The 18,947-nt window shown below is 48.6% G+C and overlaps 1 protein-coding gene across 1 annotated transcript in view; it reads right to left on the bottom strand.

Moving 5' to 3' along the window:
• Window positions 1-18,947, bottom strand: part of KIF26B (kinesin family member 26B) — a 441,279-nt gene that overhangs the window by 421,330 nt on the left and 1,002 nt on the right. The window contains exon 2 of the mRNA XM_029933341.1: window positions 18,794-18,943. Coding sequence (XP_029789201.1) covers window positions 18,794-18,943 — 150 coding nt within the window. The remainder of the gene's footprint in view (window positions 1-18,793; window positions 18,944-18,947) is intronic.

The following is an 18,947-nucleotide window of genomic DNA, read 5'->3' as shown; positions in this document are numbered from 1 at the left end:
CACTGGGCTCTGTGCGGATAGTGTCCCCTTCTCTTTCTGCCCCTCCCCCACTCGCACTCGCTCTCTCAAAAATAAGTATAACATTTTAAAATGAAGAAAGAGAAAGCTTAGAATAAAGACCAAGAGACAGCGGACCAAAGGGATACCCCAAGAATCTCATCATTGAAAGGACTCAGTAAAAAAGCACTGAGCAGACATTAGAGCCCTGGGACAGCACTCCTCTTACTTTAAGACACAGCCCCAGGGCGCCTGGGTGGCTCAGTGGTTGAGCATCGGACTTCTGCTCAGTTCATGATCTCATGGGTTGGAGCCCAACGTCGGGCTCTGTGCTGATAGTGCCTGCTTTGGATTCTGTGTCTCCCTCTCTTCTACCCCACCCCCTTCATGCTCTATCTCTCTCTCTCTCAAAAATAAATAAACATTAAAAAATTTTTTTACTTTTTAGATTTTAAAACACAGCCCCAATCCCAGGATAGCAACTCCAAGGTCAAACACAGTAATTTGGTTGTACTTGAAAGTTTCGAGCTTCTAATACAATGCCCAGCATGTAGAAGATGCTCTATGTATCTCCTGAATGTTCTAGAATCACTTGAAGCAGTGCAAGTTGCAGAAATTGTGTAGTCTCTGCCAGAGTCATCAGGAAGTGCCTGGTGTCCTCACCTCACTGCCAAAGACACCCTCTCCCCACCCCCCTCCACCTCTGCAGCCAGCCCCCTGCCTGCAGCCCCCCCCCCACCGCCTCCTGAGAGGAAGCCACCCCAACCCATCCCTAAACTAGCCCTCAGTGCGACCCTTCCACCTTCTCTTGGCTCAAAAAGCTGCAATCCCTCCACACCAAGCCTTTCATTTTCTCAGCCTGAGAACACGAGACCTGAGGTCATCCAACTGCCATAGGAAAACCCAGGGTTCTAGAAGTTCAAGAAAACATTCTTCACTTAGCCTCCCAGGAAGGGTCATTTTACTAATGGGAAACGGGCCCAAACTGCCACCACCATTCTCCATCACCAGGAGACAAAATCGAAACCAAAAAGCCACCAATCCTTGCCCTCACCTCATAGAGAGGAGGTAATGACCACTCCCCAAAGGCCACGCTCACATAGGACCGGGTCCCTGATGCCGCACTCTCCACCATTGTCCTACAGGCTGCCCGTGAGGGGTCATGCTCAAGTGCATCCCCTATCACCCAGGTTCCGCATGACCCCTGACCGAAGAGAAGCTCTCAGGGGGCTTAGCACTCCTCTTTTGGTAACAGGTGGCATCATCTCAGAGAAAATTCGAGATTAATAAAGACAGGATCTTCTTTCAAAAACAAGGGGACCCGGCCACGCCTTCATGTGTCTACACAGACGTTAGGGCAGATGGCCCTTGAGGCTACTGCAGGGTTCCCTGCAAACCCCCTGTTCGCAAAAGTACCAGACAGTGTTCGATGCTTCACACCACGTCCTCCTGAGAGGTAAACATCTCCTCCAAAAGTCACAGAAAGAATAGATGACATTCAGAGGATCCACCACCTATCAGCCCATCCTATCAGCCCTATGCCCCCCACAGTAGCAGAAAAGACCCACTAGGAGTCCCCGAAGCCCTTATACTGAGCACGAAAGGCATGAAAGAGATCCCCAGGCACCTCCAGTGTCTTGGGAGAGTAGCTAACATGGCATATTATACATGACACCAGTCAGGACCTCCAGCACGCTGCCTCCCAGCCAGTCCTACCATCAAGGGTGTGCAGCTTAATAAAGGAAATGAACAAGAGGTGGGAGCAGATTACACCAGGCCCAGAGCGTCTGGCTCCTGATATATAGCAAACATAGAGCGCAATCGGGAACAGGGGGAAGATTCCAGATGCCGCCCGGGATGCAAAGAAAAATGGAAATAAAAAGCCAGGCTAGACCTAAAGATCCATCTTTCTTGACCATCTCTGGTCCCCTTGCATAGAATAGAACTTTCCATTTACCAGTAAATTATGCTATGATCTTCACAGACCATAGATCCATTTCTTTCCAAATATTTTTTTCAAAAAATACTTCCACTGTCTCACAGGGAATATACCTGGAGGTGAAACTGCACCACCTTCAATAATGCATTGTCTCCAGGCTTATGGCCCTTCCCTTTCAACTCCAGACAGGAAGAGAAAACAACTAGAAGAGAACAGATGTGGGGCGCCCCGCTGGCTCCATCGGCTGAGCGTCTCTGAGTCTTGGTTTTGGCTCAGGTCGTGATCTCATGTTTGGTGAGGTCAAGCCCCGAGTCAGGCTCTGTGCTGACACTGCAGAGCACGCTTGGGATTCTCTCTCTCCCTCTCTCTCTCTCTCTCTCTCTGCCTCTCCCTTGATCATATTCTTTCTCTCTCTCTCTCTCTCTCTCTCTCTCTCTCTCTCAAAATAAATAAATAAATAAATAAACACTAAAAAAAATGAAATAGAACAAAAGAAGGCTTTTAGGGAAACAACGCAACAACAGCGACCTTAGAACTGAGATTATGGCCACTTTGCTCTTTTCGGATCATGGCTGGACTCTGACTTTCTACACCTTGCCACAAAATTCTATCTTCTCATTTTGTGTACATGTTGGGGCAGGTTCCCCCAAATCTCTCCCGGACAGAATCTCAAAGGATCTCAGCCCATGGAAGCCCGCCCTGGCTGGTATTCACAGGGAGGGCCAGGCGGAAGGCAGCCCTGCCTCTGTGTATCTCCCTCTCCCCAGGCCCCGTTCTGGGGTTGTATTTGGATCCCTGCCTCATTGAGCCGCACGATGCCATCGTGCCCACAGCACAGGTGACCTACCAGCCACCCAAAGGGAATGAGGCTCAACACTGAGGCCTGGAAAGGAGATGTGATTCCGTCTTCTCAGACGGTCTCAGACCTGCACTCATTTTGGGCAGAGCCAAACGATGTGACTCAAAATTCACCCTTTGTCCAAACTGTAGCACAGACGGGAAAAAATACCTGCGTCTGAACCCAGTGCTTTGGAATTCACACGCACCATCTACTAAGTGTGTTCACAGATAACACACAGACAGCTTTCACACCCATGCACCTTACGTTCATGACTACAGGATGGCATCGCTGATATTTCTGTATTAACATCAGTAATGGGTTTTACAGAAACTCCTCGAGAAACTGAAGCCCCACCCTCCTATCTTCCCACCCCTACTTCTAGCTACTGTCTAGTGGGGATGTCCCCCCAGCCTTCTTCCTTTCTCTGCCAAAATGCACTCTGGTCTGGAGGCAGACTGGCTCCAAGTTGTAATGGAATAAGGAGCCTTTCACCTTCTGGGTCACAATACTGAGTCTGGGCCACATCAGCAGCCTCTGGAAGTGGTTCCTGTGCTATCAATGGTCTTGCTTCAGACAAAGGCCACTGTGGAAGTTGTCCACTCTGTGGGAAGTCCGAATGGGGGGGGGGGCGGGGGGCAGGAAGAACAAGCAATGAGCCACCGAAAGAAATTCCCGTTGGCCAGACTCTGCGAGAATGGTCACTTCTCTTTTTGCAAGAGAAGCTTAAGAGCTTTATAGTCTAATGTTGTTATTATTGTTGTTTTGAGAGAGAGAGAGAGAGAGAGAGAGAGAGAGAGAGGGAGGAACAGAATCTGAAGCAGGCTCCAGGCCATGAGCTGTCAGCACAGAGCCTGATGTGGTGCTTGAACCCACGAACCATGAGATCCTGACCTGAGCCAAAGACTGACGCTCAACCGACTGAGCCCCCAGGTGTCCCGTGAGCTTTGTACTGGGATATAGATGCTGGGGCCCTACGTCTGTGGGCAGAGTCCTCGGGTGCTTTATGCCACGGCAAAATTCCCTTCCCTGGACCTGGGAGGAGTCAGGCACCTCTACAAAGGCGAGTATCTCATGAAGCCCTGGAACCCCACAAACTGTGAACAGCACTGCTTCAGACAAGGGCAGGCGGGGGTCTCAGGTGACACTGACCAGGGACCAGAACGGTGTCCGGCACAGGGCGCCTGCTGTATATAGACAGCTGGTGAATGGAAGCAAAGTCCCACCCAGCAAAGTAACCCAGAGAAAGCAACTATATAAACACCAGGTCCGACTAATCCATCTAATCTTTACAGGTGTCCGTTTGGTCTAACTCCCAAACAGCAACACACACAAAATGTGCTGGCAAATTTGGAAAAGCTACGTGGCCACTGAACATAGGGCTGTCAAGTGCCCAGGAGCTAATGAGTTGGGTTTTTTTTTTTTTTTTAGTTCACCGCAAAATATGCAACAGAATTATAGTGACGTATTAATTCGTATCACACAGGGGAGCACTGAGTGGGCTGCCCTCAGAAAGAGCTCTTTGGCTGCCATCATGCATTCACTCAGTGATGATGACGGTGGCCTGTGTGAAACTTCATTATAGGCACACATAGAACGGCCGCCCTGACGGTTCCCACGGAGCAGAGGGACGTGGCCCCTGCTCGAGACATGCATAGTGCCACAGCAGGTGCGGAGGGAGGAGCTGGCAGGCTCTGGGCTGGGCAGGGCCGGTCTTCTTCTAAGAGAGGAAAGGGTGGGCAAACTCCTGCCCACCCCCCCTCCGGCCCCTCGCCTGCCCCTTCCGTCCCATAGGGGGACCAGAGTGAGGCTCACAGGGAGGTCTCCATCCTGTCCCCACCCAGCCCATCTATTGCAGGACCCCTGGCCAGGTCCCTAGCCATGCTCAGTTTCCTCCTCTGTAAAATGGGGACGGTAACCGTACCCAACCACAGGGCAGTTAAAGAGGATACTGCACATAACAGGCTTAGAAGCAGGTGGCGGTTAGACCCACCAATGTTATCTCAATCACCCTTCTTGCACCGCTACTGGAGGAAAGCTGCCCTGCCTGATGTCCCTCCCCTTAGGTCACTGTTCTGTGACACAGTTTGTACTGCTTGTGGGGGGGGGGAAATATACATAACACACAATGGACCACTATATAGATTTATTTTTTAAAAAAATTTTTAGTGTTTGTTTACTCATGAGAGAGACAGAGCAGGAGAAGGGAAGGGGCAGAGAGAGAGAGGGAGGCAAAGAATCCGAAGCAGGTTCCAGGCTCTGAGCTGTCAGCACAGAGCCTAACGTGGGGCTCGAACTCATGAACCACAAGATCATCACCTGAGCCGAAGTCGCAAGCTTAACTGACTGAGCCCCCCAAGGCGTCCCTCCTTTTATATTCTTAAACGCATAGGTCAGTGGCGTTAAGTGCAGCCCACCCACGTTCGTGCCATGATCACCACCCTCCGTCTCGAGAACCACTGTCATTTTCCCAGAATGAAACTCCTTATCAGTAAGCATCAATCTCCCCACGTCCCCCCAGGCCCTAGCAACCACTATTCCCCACCATTCCACCTCTGTGAATCGGAAAACTCTAAGTATCACCGTAAGTGGAATCCCCCACTCTGTCCATCCATAACCCGGCTTATCCGTCTTAGCGTGATGACTTCAAGATTCACTGACATGGCGCATGTGTCCAAATCTCCTTCCTTCTTACATATTTGGTAAAGTACAGTGTTTTGTAGATTTGCTTCCACTGCATACAGACCACATTCTGTCTGTCCACTCATCCGCTGATTAAGCACCTCGGTTTGCTTCCATCCTCCGCGTCTTGTGAACGATGCTGGCGTGAATGTGGGTGCCTTGCCACTCTCTTGAGGTCTCACAAGGTGCCATCAGTAGAACGTTTACACAGTCATTGAACCGCTCATGAAGGCAAGGTGGTGGCCACACTGTGCTTCTCAGTGCTCGCGCGGGCCCTCTCTGTTCATGAGGTTCCTGGAAGACTCGCCTCCTTCAGCCTTCACCCACTATCTCCTGCTCACCCTTGCAGCTGTCCCCTCTCCTGGGAACCATCCCATCCCACTCCATAGCCAACCATGTGTCTCTCTCGTTGGGAGCCACAGAAGAGACATGGCAGCAGCCAGCGCAGTGGCCTGAAGCAATGGACTTCACTCAGCACCCCCGCCGCCTTCCCTCGGCTGTGAGGCTCAAGAGCAGGGCTCTGTCTTCTCCACCTTTCTGTCCCGGAACCGAATCCGGAGACCAAACGCCTATCCAATAATAGCCAAAGAAATGCTGGCCAGACAGATGAATGGAGAGACGGACCGACATGGCTGATGACAGAACGGAAAATAAATACACTGGATGTTAACTGTGTGCGGTGAACCCTGGGGTCAGGAGGTCCCCCATCTAGAGATTAAAGTTTTGTCTCTTCTAGAAAATGGCAGTTTAAGGCACCCAGGGGGATCAGTCGGTGACAGACTTCAGCTCAGGTCATGATCCCACAATTCGTGGGTTCAAGCCCTGCATCAGGCTCTGTGCTGACAGCTCAGAGCCTGGAGCCTGCTTTGGATTCTGTGTCTCCCTCTCTCTCTGCCCCTCCCCTGCTCATGCTGTCTGTCTGTCTGTCTGTCTGTCTCTCTCTCTCTCAAAACTAAATAAATAATAAAAAAAAAAGTTACTGCCTACTAGGTACATAGGTACCAAGCAAAACCTAAAACTCACAATGACTATGCTCTGGGGCTCAGAGTCCAGGAGAGCCACATGGGCGGAACCACTGTATAAATAAATCCTGTGAGCACCTGATGGGGCATCAGGAGCCTGAGGTGTTCTGGGGGACCCAGGGCAGCCCCCTAAACCTCTCCATCACTCTGTTATCTCCTCCCAACCCCCATAAAGGGCCACTACATAGAATCCCTAACAGCACGGAACTCTCCATAAAACAAATCAGCACACGCTCCCGCCGCTAAAGAGCCCACAACTGGCGACCTCCCTCCCGGAGCGGATGCCTCGCACAGGAAGCAGAGTCTGTATTAAAACCAGGCCTCTGCTTTGCGTTTACCACCCTGGCGGCAAAACTGCTGGTAAAGCCATCATTAGCCGCCTCGCAGCTGTCAGCCTGCCCTGCACCCGCAGGCTGCCCAGACGGCCCGCCGGCCTTCCTGCTCAATGCCCTTTTAATTGCACAGCCCACTTTATTAGCTGCCTTGACCTCCCATAAAAGCTTGGGCCTAACAATGTCTGAAACCTGGCGCAGAATGTCTGCCGCATTAGCAGCCCAGAGCTTCCTGCAGGGCTCCACAAAGTGCGCCCACACTCCACTCCAGAGGGTAGAAAAAAACTGGTGGGAAATTTCACAACTGCCTGAACAAGTTTCAGGGGGAAAGAACTGGAGGAGAAACCAAGGCTACAGTATCGGAGAGCACAATCAACACACACACACACACACACACACACACACACACACACACACACATACCTGATGCAAGAAAGAGGCATGACAAGGGGTGCCCTCGGCGCTCCGTCCCCACTCTGTCCCTACACCGAAGTTCCCTCAAAGCTCAAGTCCACACGAAGTTCTGCTTCTAACCACCCTGCTCCCTAAGCTGCATTCAGACTCTGATACAAATACACAGGATCCCGGGAAGAATTCACAGGAAGCAGACAGTTTAAGTCTATGCAGGGTTCATGGTTAAGGAAGGAAAACTAAATGAATCATAAATGAATGATCCTGTGGACTCGGCGCTCAGTGATCAACCCCACCTGCAGAGACCACACACTTCCCCACTGTAGGTCTAGCACACCAGTCCTGGACACGGTAGAGGGGAGTGAATAATGGGCTCAACAGTTATGGCCAGTCTAGGTACTCGGAGGAGCAGAGGGAAGAAGAAATCAAAGAGGGCGAAAAGGTTCGGGCGGAAGGGGAGGAAGCCAGAGGTAGAATTTTTTTAAAGGACAAATAAAATATCTGGAGTTCTGATGATCCTGTGCTTCTACCCAAGATAAACTCCCCACAGGTTATTTCTAGACCCTGGGGCACCTGGGGGGCTCAGCTGGTTAGGCTTCTGACTCTTGGTTTCCACTCAGGTCATGATCTCATGGCTCATGGGTTCGAGCCCCGTGTCTGGCTCTGCACTGACAGCGAGAAGCCTACTTGGGATTCTCTCTCTCTCTCTCTCTCTCTCTCTCTCTCTCTCTGCTCCTCCCTTGCACTCTCTCCCTCATTCTCTAAATAAACTCTAAAAAATATTTCTAAATCCTAATCAGTATGGCAGACGTTTTCCTGTAAAACTCACTACAAGCAAAAAACAAAAAAATAACTATAAGCAGTCTTTATATCTAAGGCAGTATTTCAATATTTTTTCCCAAACATTCCTAACAAAGCACTCTTATAAAATCTATTGTCCTTTGGTCTGCCCGAGTTTATCTCTGGGTACAAACACAGAAGACAATAATGTAAACAGGTTTTTTTAAGAAACAGGAAGAATCTTGTCAGTCAGCTGATGATCCAAACTCCACACACAGACACATCAGGGACAGCGGTGCTCAGAGCACCTCTGATTGGACGGGCAGGGGAGGAGGACAGACCTGGCTAGCTGAGGGTGGGCACACACAGCCGTGGCCACCTGAGGAACAGGCTCTAGGCTCCCGGTACAGCCAGAACTCCATTGTGTTCCCTCTGGACTTTGGAAACAAGTACTGGGCTCCATAGTCTTGGGCTCCTCTCCGGCTTCACAAAGACCCACAGAGGCCACCAACCCTGGCCTGATCGGTTAGAAATGAAGCATGAGCTGGCTGGCTGGCCCAAGCTCACAGTGCTAATTGGTGCTGGAGCCGAGATCGCATCTCTGTCCCCTCCTCTAAGGACAGTCCTTTCTCATCAAAACATCTGGGATTGTAGTCACCTGTGATGCCTACCCACCACCCACCCTTTTATTTTCTGCTTCTCTCTCCCCCTCTCCCATCCTTCCTCCTCCTCTACCCCCTTTCTGTCCATCTTCTGTCTACCCTGCCCCCCCCCGGCCCCATCGCCATGCTGCCTGGCTGGGCAGAGACGTGACGCCCCCACTCGAGGCTGGGGGACAGCAGGGAGGACACACACTCAGGACCAGGACGTCCCTCTATGGAAAGACACACAACTGAGCCAGGTGGGTGCTGGCTGCGGGCCTGAATCCCGCTGCTTCGTGTCTGTGCAGCCACATGGTCGGAGAGCTCACCAATCAGGGCCGTTGTTACGGGAGTCTGACGCTGCCACGGGAATCCACCATTTGGGGGAGCAGGGCGTCAGAAGCAGTCATTCCGACCCCAAGGACAGCGACCGCTATAACTAAAATGGGAGTGTTTCACGGGGAAGCACAGCCGCTCATCACTGCTAATTAAAAAATGGAATTACATCCGAGGAAAATTTCAGGCTCTTCAAGTTCCTATGTTAACTTCAGGAAAATGAAAAAGCCCTGAATTAGCAATTGTAAGTCTCAGACATCGCTCAGAGGAAATAAAGAAGTCACGGAAGTCTCTGTGTTGTCACCTCTGTACTGGCAAAGTGGATTTTCACTTCTTATTGGCAGCGCATGGTTCAAAAATTAAGACATTCGCTGCATAAGGACCATCAAGATTTTAAAGCCAGGCTGTGGGCAGAGAGCTAAGCCTTCCAAAAACTGTGTGTGGCTGGCAACAATATTGAACTTAAACTCCATTAAGCAGAAACCACATTATCAAAATAGCCCCTCGGCTACAACGTGGTCTATAACACTTAAGATATACTGTGATATGGTTCTGCTTATCAAAAGAATTCCGTCTACCCCAGAGCCTTCTGATGCGGTAGCCCAGAGAAGCAGCACAGGGGTATCGACCCTTCCTGGGTAAGAGTTTACAAGAACCCTCTGCGAGCTGAGATGTGGGTGGTGGGGGAGGGCGTCTCTATTTCCAGACTCCTCCGCGAGGTCTGGTCCAAATTGACTGTGATAGGATCAGCAAAGCATAACTGTAAAGAAAACTGTCTGCAAAAGATAAAACTGGACGGAAAGGCAGATAAGCCCAAATTCCTGGTGCTGCCCAGATCTGGGGGTAACGGGCTCTCCTTCGTTCCTGAGCGGAAGTACTAACTCCAGGGGCTACAATGCTTCCTGGAGGGCCTCCGAGAGGGGCAGGGCTTAAGGAAGGGATCTCCATCTGTGACCAGGAATCTCCATCCCTATTCAGGCCATCTCAACTAAAAGGAATGGCTGTTTTTGTCAACTGAGCCCTCCCAAAGTCTGAGGTCACCCTACAGGGGACACATAAGTGCTTTCTTTGTTCACATGGAGGTGAGGAAATGGAAAATGGGATGGGATGGATGGTCCCACTTTCTCTGACTGCTGCTTTTACATCTTTCTGTCAGACCACTGACCAAATGAAGGAGAAAGAGAGGGGAGGGAAGGAAGGAAGGAAGGAGGAAAGGAAGAAAGGATGCATGGAAGGAACAGAGGGAGGGAAGAAAGAAGGAGGGAGCCTTTCATAAAATTTACCTTCGCAGACAGTTGTTGGAATGAAAACAGAAACTGATGGTTGGATATTATCTCGCACGTCACTGACCCTCACAATGACCCTGGTGGGGTCCTAGCATTGCCGCTATTGTATCAGTGAAGAAGAACCAAGCCCAGAAAGGCTGTGCCCAAGGTCACACAGTCAGTGATGTAATCTGATTTTACACCCAAGTTTGCTGACCACAGATCTTCACTTTTAACATCAATTTCATAAGAGCCTCAAAAATGGATCTCTCTTAACCTCTGAGTGTTGTCAACAACTCAAATGCTACCTCAACTGTTCTCCCCTCTCCATCCACTCCTGGATACCATGTCACTGCCTGCCTTTCTCCACACACCAGAAACTCTTCTAACAGATTCCCAGCCACCTCCTAGCTGCTGAATCAAGGGAAACCTCAGTTCTTACCAGCTTGATCTCTCCAAGGTGTCTGGCCTTCACCACCCCTATCCCATGAAGCTCACTCCTCTCTGTTTCCTATTTTCCTCCCTTCTTTTGGCCTCTCCTTGACTTCTCTTCTCAGTTCCTCAAGCTGCCTGTCCCTTCAATATCCGTGGGTCCGACAGCTCCATGCTCGAACATCCTCCAGGGAGAGCTCGGCCTCTAGGGATCCCACCACCCTCTCTCCCCAAGCTGACCTCTCCCAGACTCGCGTCTCCAGCTCTGAATCCCACTGGGACCCACGGGAGTGTCCAGCTTCAAGCTCTACAGAGCCCAAGCCGGTTTTATTATCCACAACCTTCCTCGAAAATCAGACCCACGATAACAAAAATGCTATCCCCACCTATATTCTCTCTCTCAAAAAATAAATATTAAAACAATCTTTTAATTAGAAAAAATAGATCTAAGGAGAAAAAATCATATGATCATCTCAATAAAGACTGAAAACACATTTGGCAAAATATAACATCCATTCCTAAATAAAATAGGAATTAATTGGGTACTTCCTTAATTTGTAAAACCTTAGTCCCAAACTCTCTCTCTCTCTCTCTCTCTCTCTCTCTCTCTCTCTCTCTCTTTCTCTCAAAGCAAATAAATAAACATTTAAAAAGGAAGAGAAGGGTGCCTGGGTAGCTCAGTCGGTTAAGCGTCTGACTCTTGTGTTGAGCTCTGTGATGCCAGTATGGAGCCTGCTTGGGATTCTCTCTCTCCCCCTCCCTCAGTCATTCTCTCTCTGTCTCTCTCTGTCTCAATACAGAAATAAACATTAAAAAATTACATTTTTAAGTTTAAAAAATTAAAATAACATGAAAGCCAATATCCTACTTAGTGGGAAAAACTGTACACGTTCCCACTGTACCCACTGCCACCGGACACTGTACTGGGGGCGTGAATCACCGTAACAAAGAAGAGAAAACCATTAAAGGGACAAAAACAGCAAAGGAAAAGACTAATGATACCTCTAACTTTGTAAGATAAATTCTTTCAAAAACCCAAGAGTACCAGTTTTAAAAACTTAGGAACACGTGAACAGACTTTAATAAAGCAATCGGCTATAAAGTTAACATATAAATCAATATCCTTCCTATCCATAAACAAGTCTCAATTAGAAAAGAAGATGCTCATTTATAATAGCAATAAAAGATATAACTCCTAAGGCACATTTAACAAGAAAGCACAACATCTAAAGGAGAAAAACTTTTAAAAATTGCTGAAAAGTGGGGCATCTGGGTGGCTGACTCTTGATTTTGGCTCCGGTCATGATCCTGAGATCATGGGGTCGAGCCCCACATCAAGCTCTGCACTGAGCAGAGCCTGCTTCAGATTCTCCCTCTCCCTCTCCCTGCCCCCCCTAATTAATTAACTGATTACTTAAACTGCTGAAGAATAGACTTGTTCAAATGTAATGACACTCCCTGTTCTTGGGAAAGATTCAACATCATAAAGATACCAAATGTCTCCCAGGTTAATATATAAATTTAGCCTAGCCCCAATTAAAATAAATATTTTCTAGAGGTAGGCAAGTTGATTTCAAAGTTCATATGGCGGGGGTGGGGGGGCACCTGGTTGGTTCCACTGGTTAAACATCTAACTTCAGCTCAGGTCATTAGGCCATGGTTCACGAGTTCAAGCCCCACTTCTGGCTCGGTCCTAACAGCTCAGAACCTGGAGCCTGACTCAGATTCTGTGTGTGTGTGTGTGTGTGTGTGTGTGTGTGTGTGTGTGTGTACGCGCGCCCCTCCCCAGTTTGTGCACTCGTGCTCTCTCTCAGAAACAAATAAACGTTTTTCAAAAATTGTCAAAAATAAAGCTCATACTAGACAATAGGAAGAATGACCTGGAAACTCCCAGAAAGGAAAGGCTCTGTTTGGGAGAGGGAGGGTGAGCCCCACAACATATGAAAACTTACTACAAAGTTTCTATATTCAAAAGAGTATGGAACTAGCCTAGATAATTAGAACAGGGCAGAAGGTCCATAAACAGACCCAAGACCAACTGAAAAGCAGGTTTATGACAATGACGGTATCTCAGATCAGGGGGGAAAGATAGATGTTTTGACAAAAGGTCTGCTAACAACTGGACAGACATTTAGAAAAAAATAAAATTGATCCATATCTTTCATTAGACACCAAAGTAACCTCCCAGTGGATCTGACATCTAAATTTTAAAAAGGAAAGCATATAAACACTCAAAGAAAACAAAGGTGAATTCCTCTGAAACCCAGGCATGACGAACAGACAGGCCTTGTAACCATGAACTTGAAATCCGCCTTCTCAGATGGGTCCTGAAGCATCCCACAGGATGCTAAGTAGAATGACAGGCTCAGACAGGTTTGCTATTTTGATCAATGATTTTCAAGTAACTCGGGGATACAGGTTTACTCCAGGTCCTGGGGCACACTTTAAGAGATCTCTGACTGGTGCCAGTTAAGGATGAAAGGTCACTGGGAACCCATCTGAACAGGGCTGCTCTGCTGAAGGAAGAGGACACAGGAGGCATGAATGAATGAATGAATGAATGCATGAATGAAAAGAAAAGATGCTCTGGCCGGCCTGTGACTCCAGATAGTAAAAAGGAAATCGGTTTGTATTCCTGAAAAGAGATGGTGAATCCTGACTGATGCCAGCCAACTTGCACTCTTCGCCAGGACAGAGCAGGGTTGAGGTCCAGCAGCCTTACTGACAGGGCACGAAGAACTCTTGCCCCCAGAAGGCGAGCATGGGGCCCTCTGACCAGGTGTTAGAAAGAGCAGGCAACAGCCTCAACTGAATGATTGTAAGTACGGTTCCTTTCCCCCTGCAGCGCGTTCCAGTCGAGAAAAAGGGAGAAAAAGGCGCAGCACTGAATCCCGACGGCCCCACGTGCATTCCCCATCACCGCTGCCCTCAGACGCTAAAAGCGATGTTACCATCTGGGAGGCCAGGAGAAATAATCACAATAATAACTAATCAAAATAATCTCAAGGAGGTGGCTTCTCCCACTCAGGCAGTTACACTAACAAAAAAAACCCCAAGGATTTGAGGGGGGATGCTCCCTCGGATTTCTCCGTTCCTGGCATCTTTTCTCATGCTTCCGGTTTGCAATCCGGAATTGCAGGGTAAGGAAATCGGGTCCATCTTCATTTTGCTAGAGGAGATTTGGTGGATGGGTGTGGGGGCGGGGCGTATCGGAGGACAGTGCCCAGCACATGCTAAGGACAATAATCATCGCCATTCCCGTCACCATTAGTATTAGCTGATGAATGAGATGATCTGTGATATGGCCAAAGAGCAATTGATGTTGCCTAAAGTTTACTGACCTAATCCTTCCAAATGCTGACAAATTACTAGCCTCAGCCATTTAAAAATCACATTTCTAATGCAATAATCCTATGCGCAATGAGTGTGGAAGAAATTACTACAGCCCAGGGATTTTTACAAAGTGAATTAAGTCACTATAAAAACTGACCGCGTTGTTTCAAAATTAAAAGTCGGTAGAATTCGATGCCATTATTCTATAGCTTGCTAAGCCTTAAGGAAGAGACTGCCCTTCACGGGTCTCACCTGGGCATGTTTTTAGAATCACTGAAATGTCTCAGACACGTTTTAATGATAAAGGCTACCGGACTTTTTCATTACTGATGTTACCTATTAGCTGATCTCGTATCTAAAATATTTCTCAAATGGAGAAGATTCAAATAACATTTTGTGAAAATAGCTACCTGTTCTTAAAAGACTTCAGATATACTGTTCTCAACTGATACATGTATAAAACGTAATGTGTATTGTATCTATTTATAAAATTTCAGATGCACTGCTCTCATAACTGATACATGGTTAAAATGTAATACCTATTGCATCTTTTATAAAGAATCATACCATAGCTTTCGAAGGAACTTTTAAGTAGTTATTTTTTCATACTCGTTTTGGAGCTGGGAAAACACACTCTCACGTGCACACGCACACACACACACACACACACACACACACACACATTCCCCACGTCTAGTCTTACTTGGGCTCTGGCTATTTAGAGTCTATGTTTGGTGTTTTTAAACCCCCGCAACATTCCTTTCTTTCATCTCTGTGATTCCTGGCCACCCTCCTCAGTGTGTCTGGCTAATCTTCCTGATATTTCTGAGGCCTAAATGGACCCAGAATACTCGACTGAGAAAAAAAAATCAGATAGGAATGTAGTTCTGGACCTTTTTTTACATAAAAGATTTCCTTGTATTGATATGGAAATGAACAGATGTCTGATACCCTTTAGCCAACCTGGAACATTTCTGCATACTCCAGGGAATTCTTTGGGGCTGAGATTTCTTAGGGGTTCCATTGTCAATTCAAAACTTCTGTCTCAGTTATCAGAATGATCTAGGATAGCCCCAAAACGGGAGATTCATTCCTTGGCCCCTATTTCTGCTGTGTGTCAAACAGGAAAAACGGTGGATGTGAAATGGCTGTATGTTTGCACGTCGCGGAACACTACCACACGCAAAAGGACTGTTTCTATGGAAAATTCCAACAAATTTGTAGCTTTACAAATCTACGTTCTTCTGTTTTATCTGACCTCTTCTTCCCAGTCCTAGAAAAGACACGATATAAACCAAAGAAGTATCCTTTGTTTTTCTGTTTTACTGACTGAGGTAATAAAAGTCTCTCCAAATGTTTTATAGTCCGCCACCAGGCACACATCTTCACTCACCAGGGTAAGCTGTGATTTGAAAAGACAAACCCAGAGTGTTGTTAACGGTGGCGTGGGCTCAGTTGCCATTTCTACACTCCAGAGTCTCCTTCAGTCCTAAACCGCCTCTGCTCTCGGCCTCTTTCCAGAAGCCTCAAACGCACTGCATGGAAAACCAAACCCACGGTCATCATCCTGTGAGCCCCCCCCCCCAAATCTGCATGGCCTCCTGTTTCCTGCCTCAGTTACACCATTCCCTACCCCACCCCACCTCACTCCCAGTAACCTGGCTAGAAATCTCCAGGTCATGCTGCCTTCTGCCACAAAGCCTGGTTCTCCCACAGCCACATGACTCCTACAAACACTCAGAATATGGGGGTCACTCCTCAGGCCACCAGCCAGACACCCCTGATTGGCCTATCAGCACCTACCTCCCCTCTTTAACCGACTGTCAGAGGGACAAAACTGGGGTATTCAAGAGAGCTCACTACTTCCCAGTGGGCATAGGGTAAGAACTCACACCACTGTAGGATATTGGGAACATGTACCGACGGAATCAGACACTGAACGTGGATGATGTTTTGTGAGAAAACCCCTAAGTAAGCCTAAATCTAACAATATCTTGGCTAATTGACAATCATCAACCCTCACGTCTTTTCTCCAAGAGAAGTTTAAAATACAGACAAAAACGGATTTACTCGAAGTCACAGAAGGTATCAGGATTAAGAACTAAAAGCAAATCCAACCTAAAACAGTAAGATTCCTGGATGCGCTCCTCTGCCTCTGACTTGTAGGTGGCCGCCTGGGAGATTTTAACATCTCCTCGTGGATTTCAGTGTGCTAGTTAAGAAAATACTCTCTAAATACGGTTAAGTCACTTACGTGAATTACCACGATGACTTTTGCTAATGACCCCTCAAAAATATGCCTCTATCTTCTGCACTCTTACTCTCCAGGGCAAATTGCATGTTGGAGTCACAATGACATCTCTTGGTCCAATGACATTAGCTCTTTTGGTGCCTGAGGGCTACTTAAAGTATTGCAAACTTTAATAGCATAATGGAAATTCTAGCTAATCTGAGGGTACCAATACTTAAAAAAGAAACATAGAGCTAAATTTATTGTTCAGGCCAACAAATTGAGGCCCCATACCTCATGATTAACAATGAAGCAATCCAGGGGCACCTGAGTGGCTTGGCCATTGAATGCCCGACTTCAGCTCAGGTCATGATCTCACGGTCTATGAGTTGGAGCCTCACGTCAGGCTCTGTGCTGACAGCTCAGAGCCTGGAGCCTGCTGCGGATTCTGTGTCTCCCTCTCTCTGTGTTCCTCCCCCACTCACACTCTGTCTCTTTGTCTCTCAAAAATAAAGACTAAAAAAACAACGAAGCACTCCAGATCACTGTGGTTTCTGGCTAAGTCTTGTGCACCCCCTGTACCAAATGTCATGTTTCACCGTGCTATGTCACAAATGAAACCCCAAGCAATAGCAGCATTGTTTGATATTGATGTGTGCCTTAAAGTGATCCTGTGTGACTCTCCTGTGACTGACACCTCTCCCCGGGCATGCCGAGGTCTCTGTAAAGTGGCACAGAGCACCACCGAGATTCAGGAAATCCAATGACCCATCCCCCGCAATCACTTTCACTTCATCAGGTAAATAAAATTGGCAACTATATTGCACTGCCTCCAGTATAACACTGGGAATGAATTTTCCAGGTGCTTCAACAAAACCAAAACTCGACTTTGTCACATGACTCCACAAAACAGGACAGATGCCTTTTGAATTTCAACATCTGTTTCTCCTCCTTGTTGGTTTCCTTCCCTTCCCCACATTTATAGACAGAGTCTGTTTGGATTTACCTTTGCAGGTAGGAGCACTCAAACACCACCACAAACTACTGTGAGAACAGATCCTCACGATCAAGAATGTTCTAAAATACTTCCGTAGACTGACTATAACTTACTAGGATTGCCAAAGATCAGATGATACCTTTGAGAACCTAGGTTTTTCAAAATGTATCAGAGGGTCCAGTTTGGTCATACATCTCACAACACCCTACGCTCTTTCTAACACCTACTGCAAACGAGAATAAACTCGGAAGTGTTCATTTCGTGGCTGCACGTTTGTACCTTCTGTCAGGAAACAAGCTCCATGGGGACAAGGGCTGCAGGTACCTGTCATTTTGGTGCTGTGCTACTACAGTGCCTTGAAGGTGGTAGGAAATGATCAAAAGAGCAAATAAATAAACCTGTGAGTGAGGAAGCAGTGTTAATTCGGAGGATACAGAATCCAAGCATAAAATGCACTTTCAGATTTCCTGAGATTTGTTCTCAAGGTGTCTGGATAAGATTGATTAGCAAGCTACCAAAAAAAAAAAAAAAGGCACTCTGACAACAATCCACAGGTTAATTATTCTTGAGATAAATTCGGGATTCGTAAAACCAATTCTCTTGGCGATAATTTTCCACATGTAAAAGTTTACCACTTGTGTGGGTGTTTGCTTAACTTAACCCTTGCGTATGAAAACAATGAGGCGAGCAGACGGTGCTGCCGCTAAACTTCACTCCTCGAAAATCACAATAGTTCAAAAAATCCCAGAAATACAAATCAGGGAACGCCACCGAGCAGTGTCCGAAATCCCCACAGCTATTCACTGCTTTCTTGATAGTTCTAACCACTGATAAAAATTCTTTGAAGCGGAAGAGTAAATATTATCGTTTGATAGTACTTGGTCCCAACCGTGCAAATACAACCGCATTGTGCAGCTCCCCAGGATCCCGGCACCGCGCCGGGGCGTCGCACTGGGGGAGCCCCGCGCGCGGGGACCGGAGCCCAGGTCCCCAGGAGCCGGAGCCTCTAGCCAGGTTCCCTAGAGGCACCGTCCCTCCACCTTCCTCGGGGCGGGGGGGAGGGGGACACGCGCAACGCTAGGGGGCAAATGTTGGCCTTCGAGGGGGTGTTCCTGTTTCTAGGATTCCGGGAACGGAGTCCCACGATCAGGCAGTGGGAAACGCCAACCCCAAATACCAGCCTGCTTTTACGACTCCCACGGGCTTTTCGTAAGGCTCGCGGGTGCCGGTGGGGCGAGGGATCCATGAGGCTGGGGAGGGGTGGAAGGGAGGACTGCAGAGAGGACCCCCCCCAACAAGGAGCTGGGGTCGACTGTCCCCCACCCCACCCCGCCTGCAGCGTCCCCAGGGTTAGCGGCACGCGGGGACAGGGTCTCGCGGGGAAAGACGCCCCGAGGTCCCGTCGGGTGCGCGGAGCACAGCGAGGGGACTCGGAGCGGAGGACGGCAGGACCAGTAACCAGGGGTACACCCAGGGGACCGAGAGGCCTCGCACCGCGGGCGCCCCTCCCGGCTGCGCGCCCCGGGGCCGCCCTCCCGCCCAGCCCGCGCGGGCTCACCTTGCCCGGGAAAGGCCCGGGGAGCAGCAGCTTCAGCGCCTGCCTCTTCAGCTCCACCAGGCGGGCGTTGCAGTTCTCGCACCAGACGCCGCGGTCCGAGCCGGGGGAGGAGCCGCCGCCGCTGCCTGAGCCCGGGGAGCCCGTGCCGAAGCCC

This window comes from Suricata suricatta, chromosome 3, assembly GCF_006229205.1.
Source record: "Suricata suricatta isolate VVHF042 chromosome 3, meerkat_22Aug2017_6uvM2_HiC, whole genome shotgun sequence".
NCBI classification, from domain to species: Eukaryota; Metazoa; Chordata; class Mammalia; order Carnivora; family Herpestidae; genus Suricata; species Suricata suricatta.
Note: the sequence above shows the minus strand (reverse complement) of the source record. Positions and strands in the feature narration are given on the sequence as shown.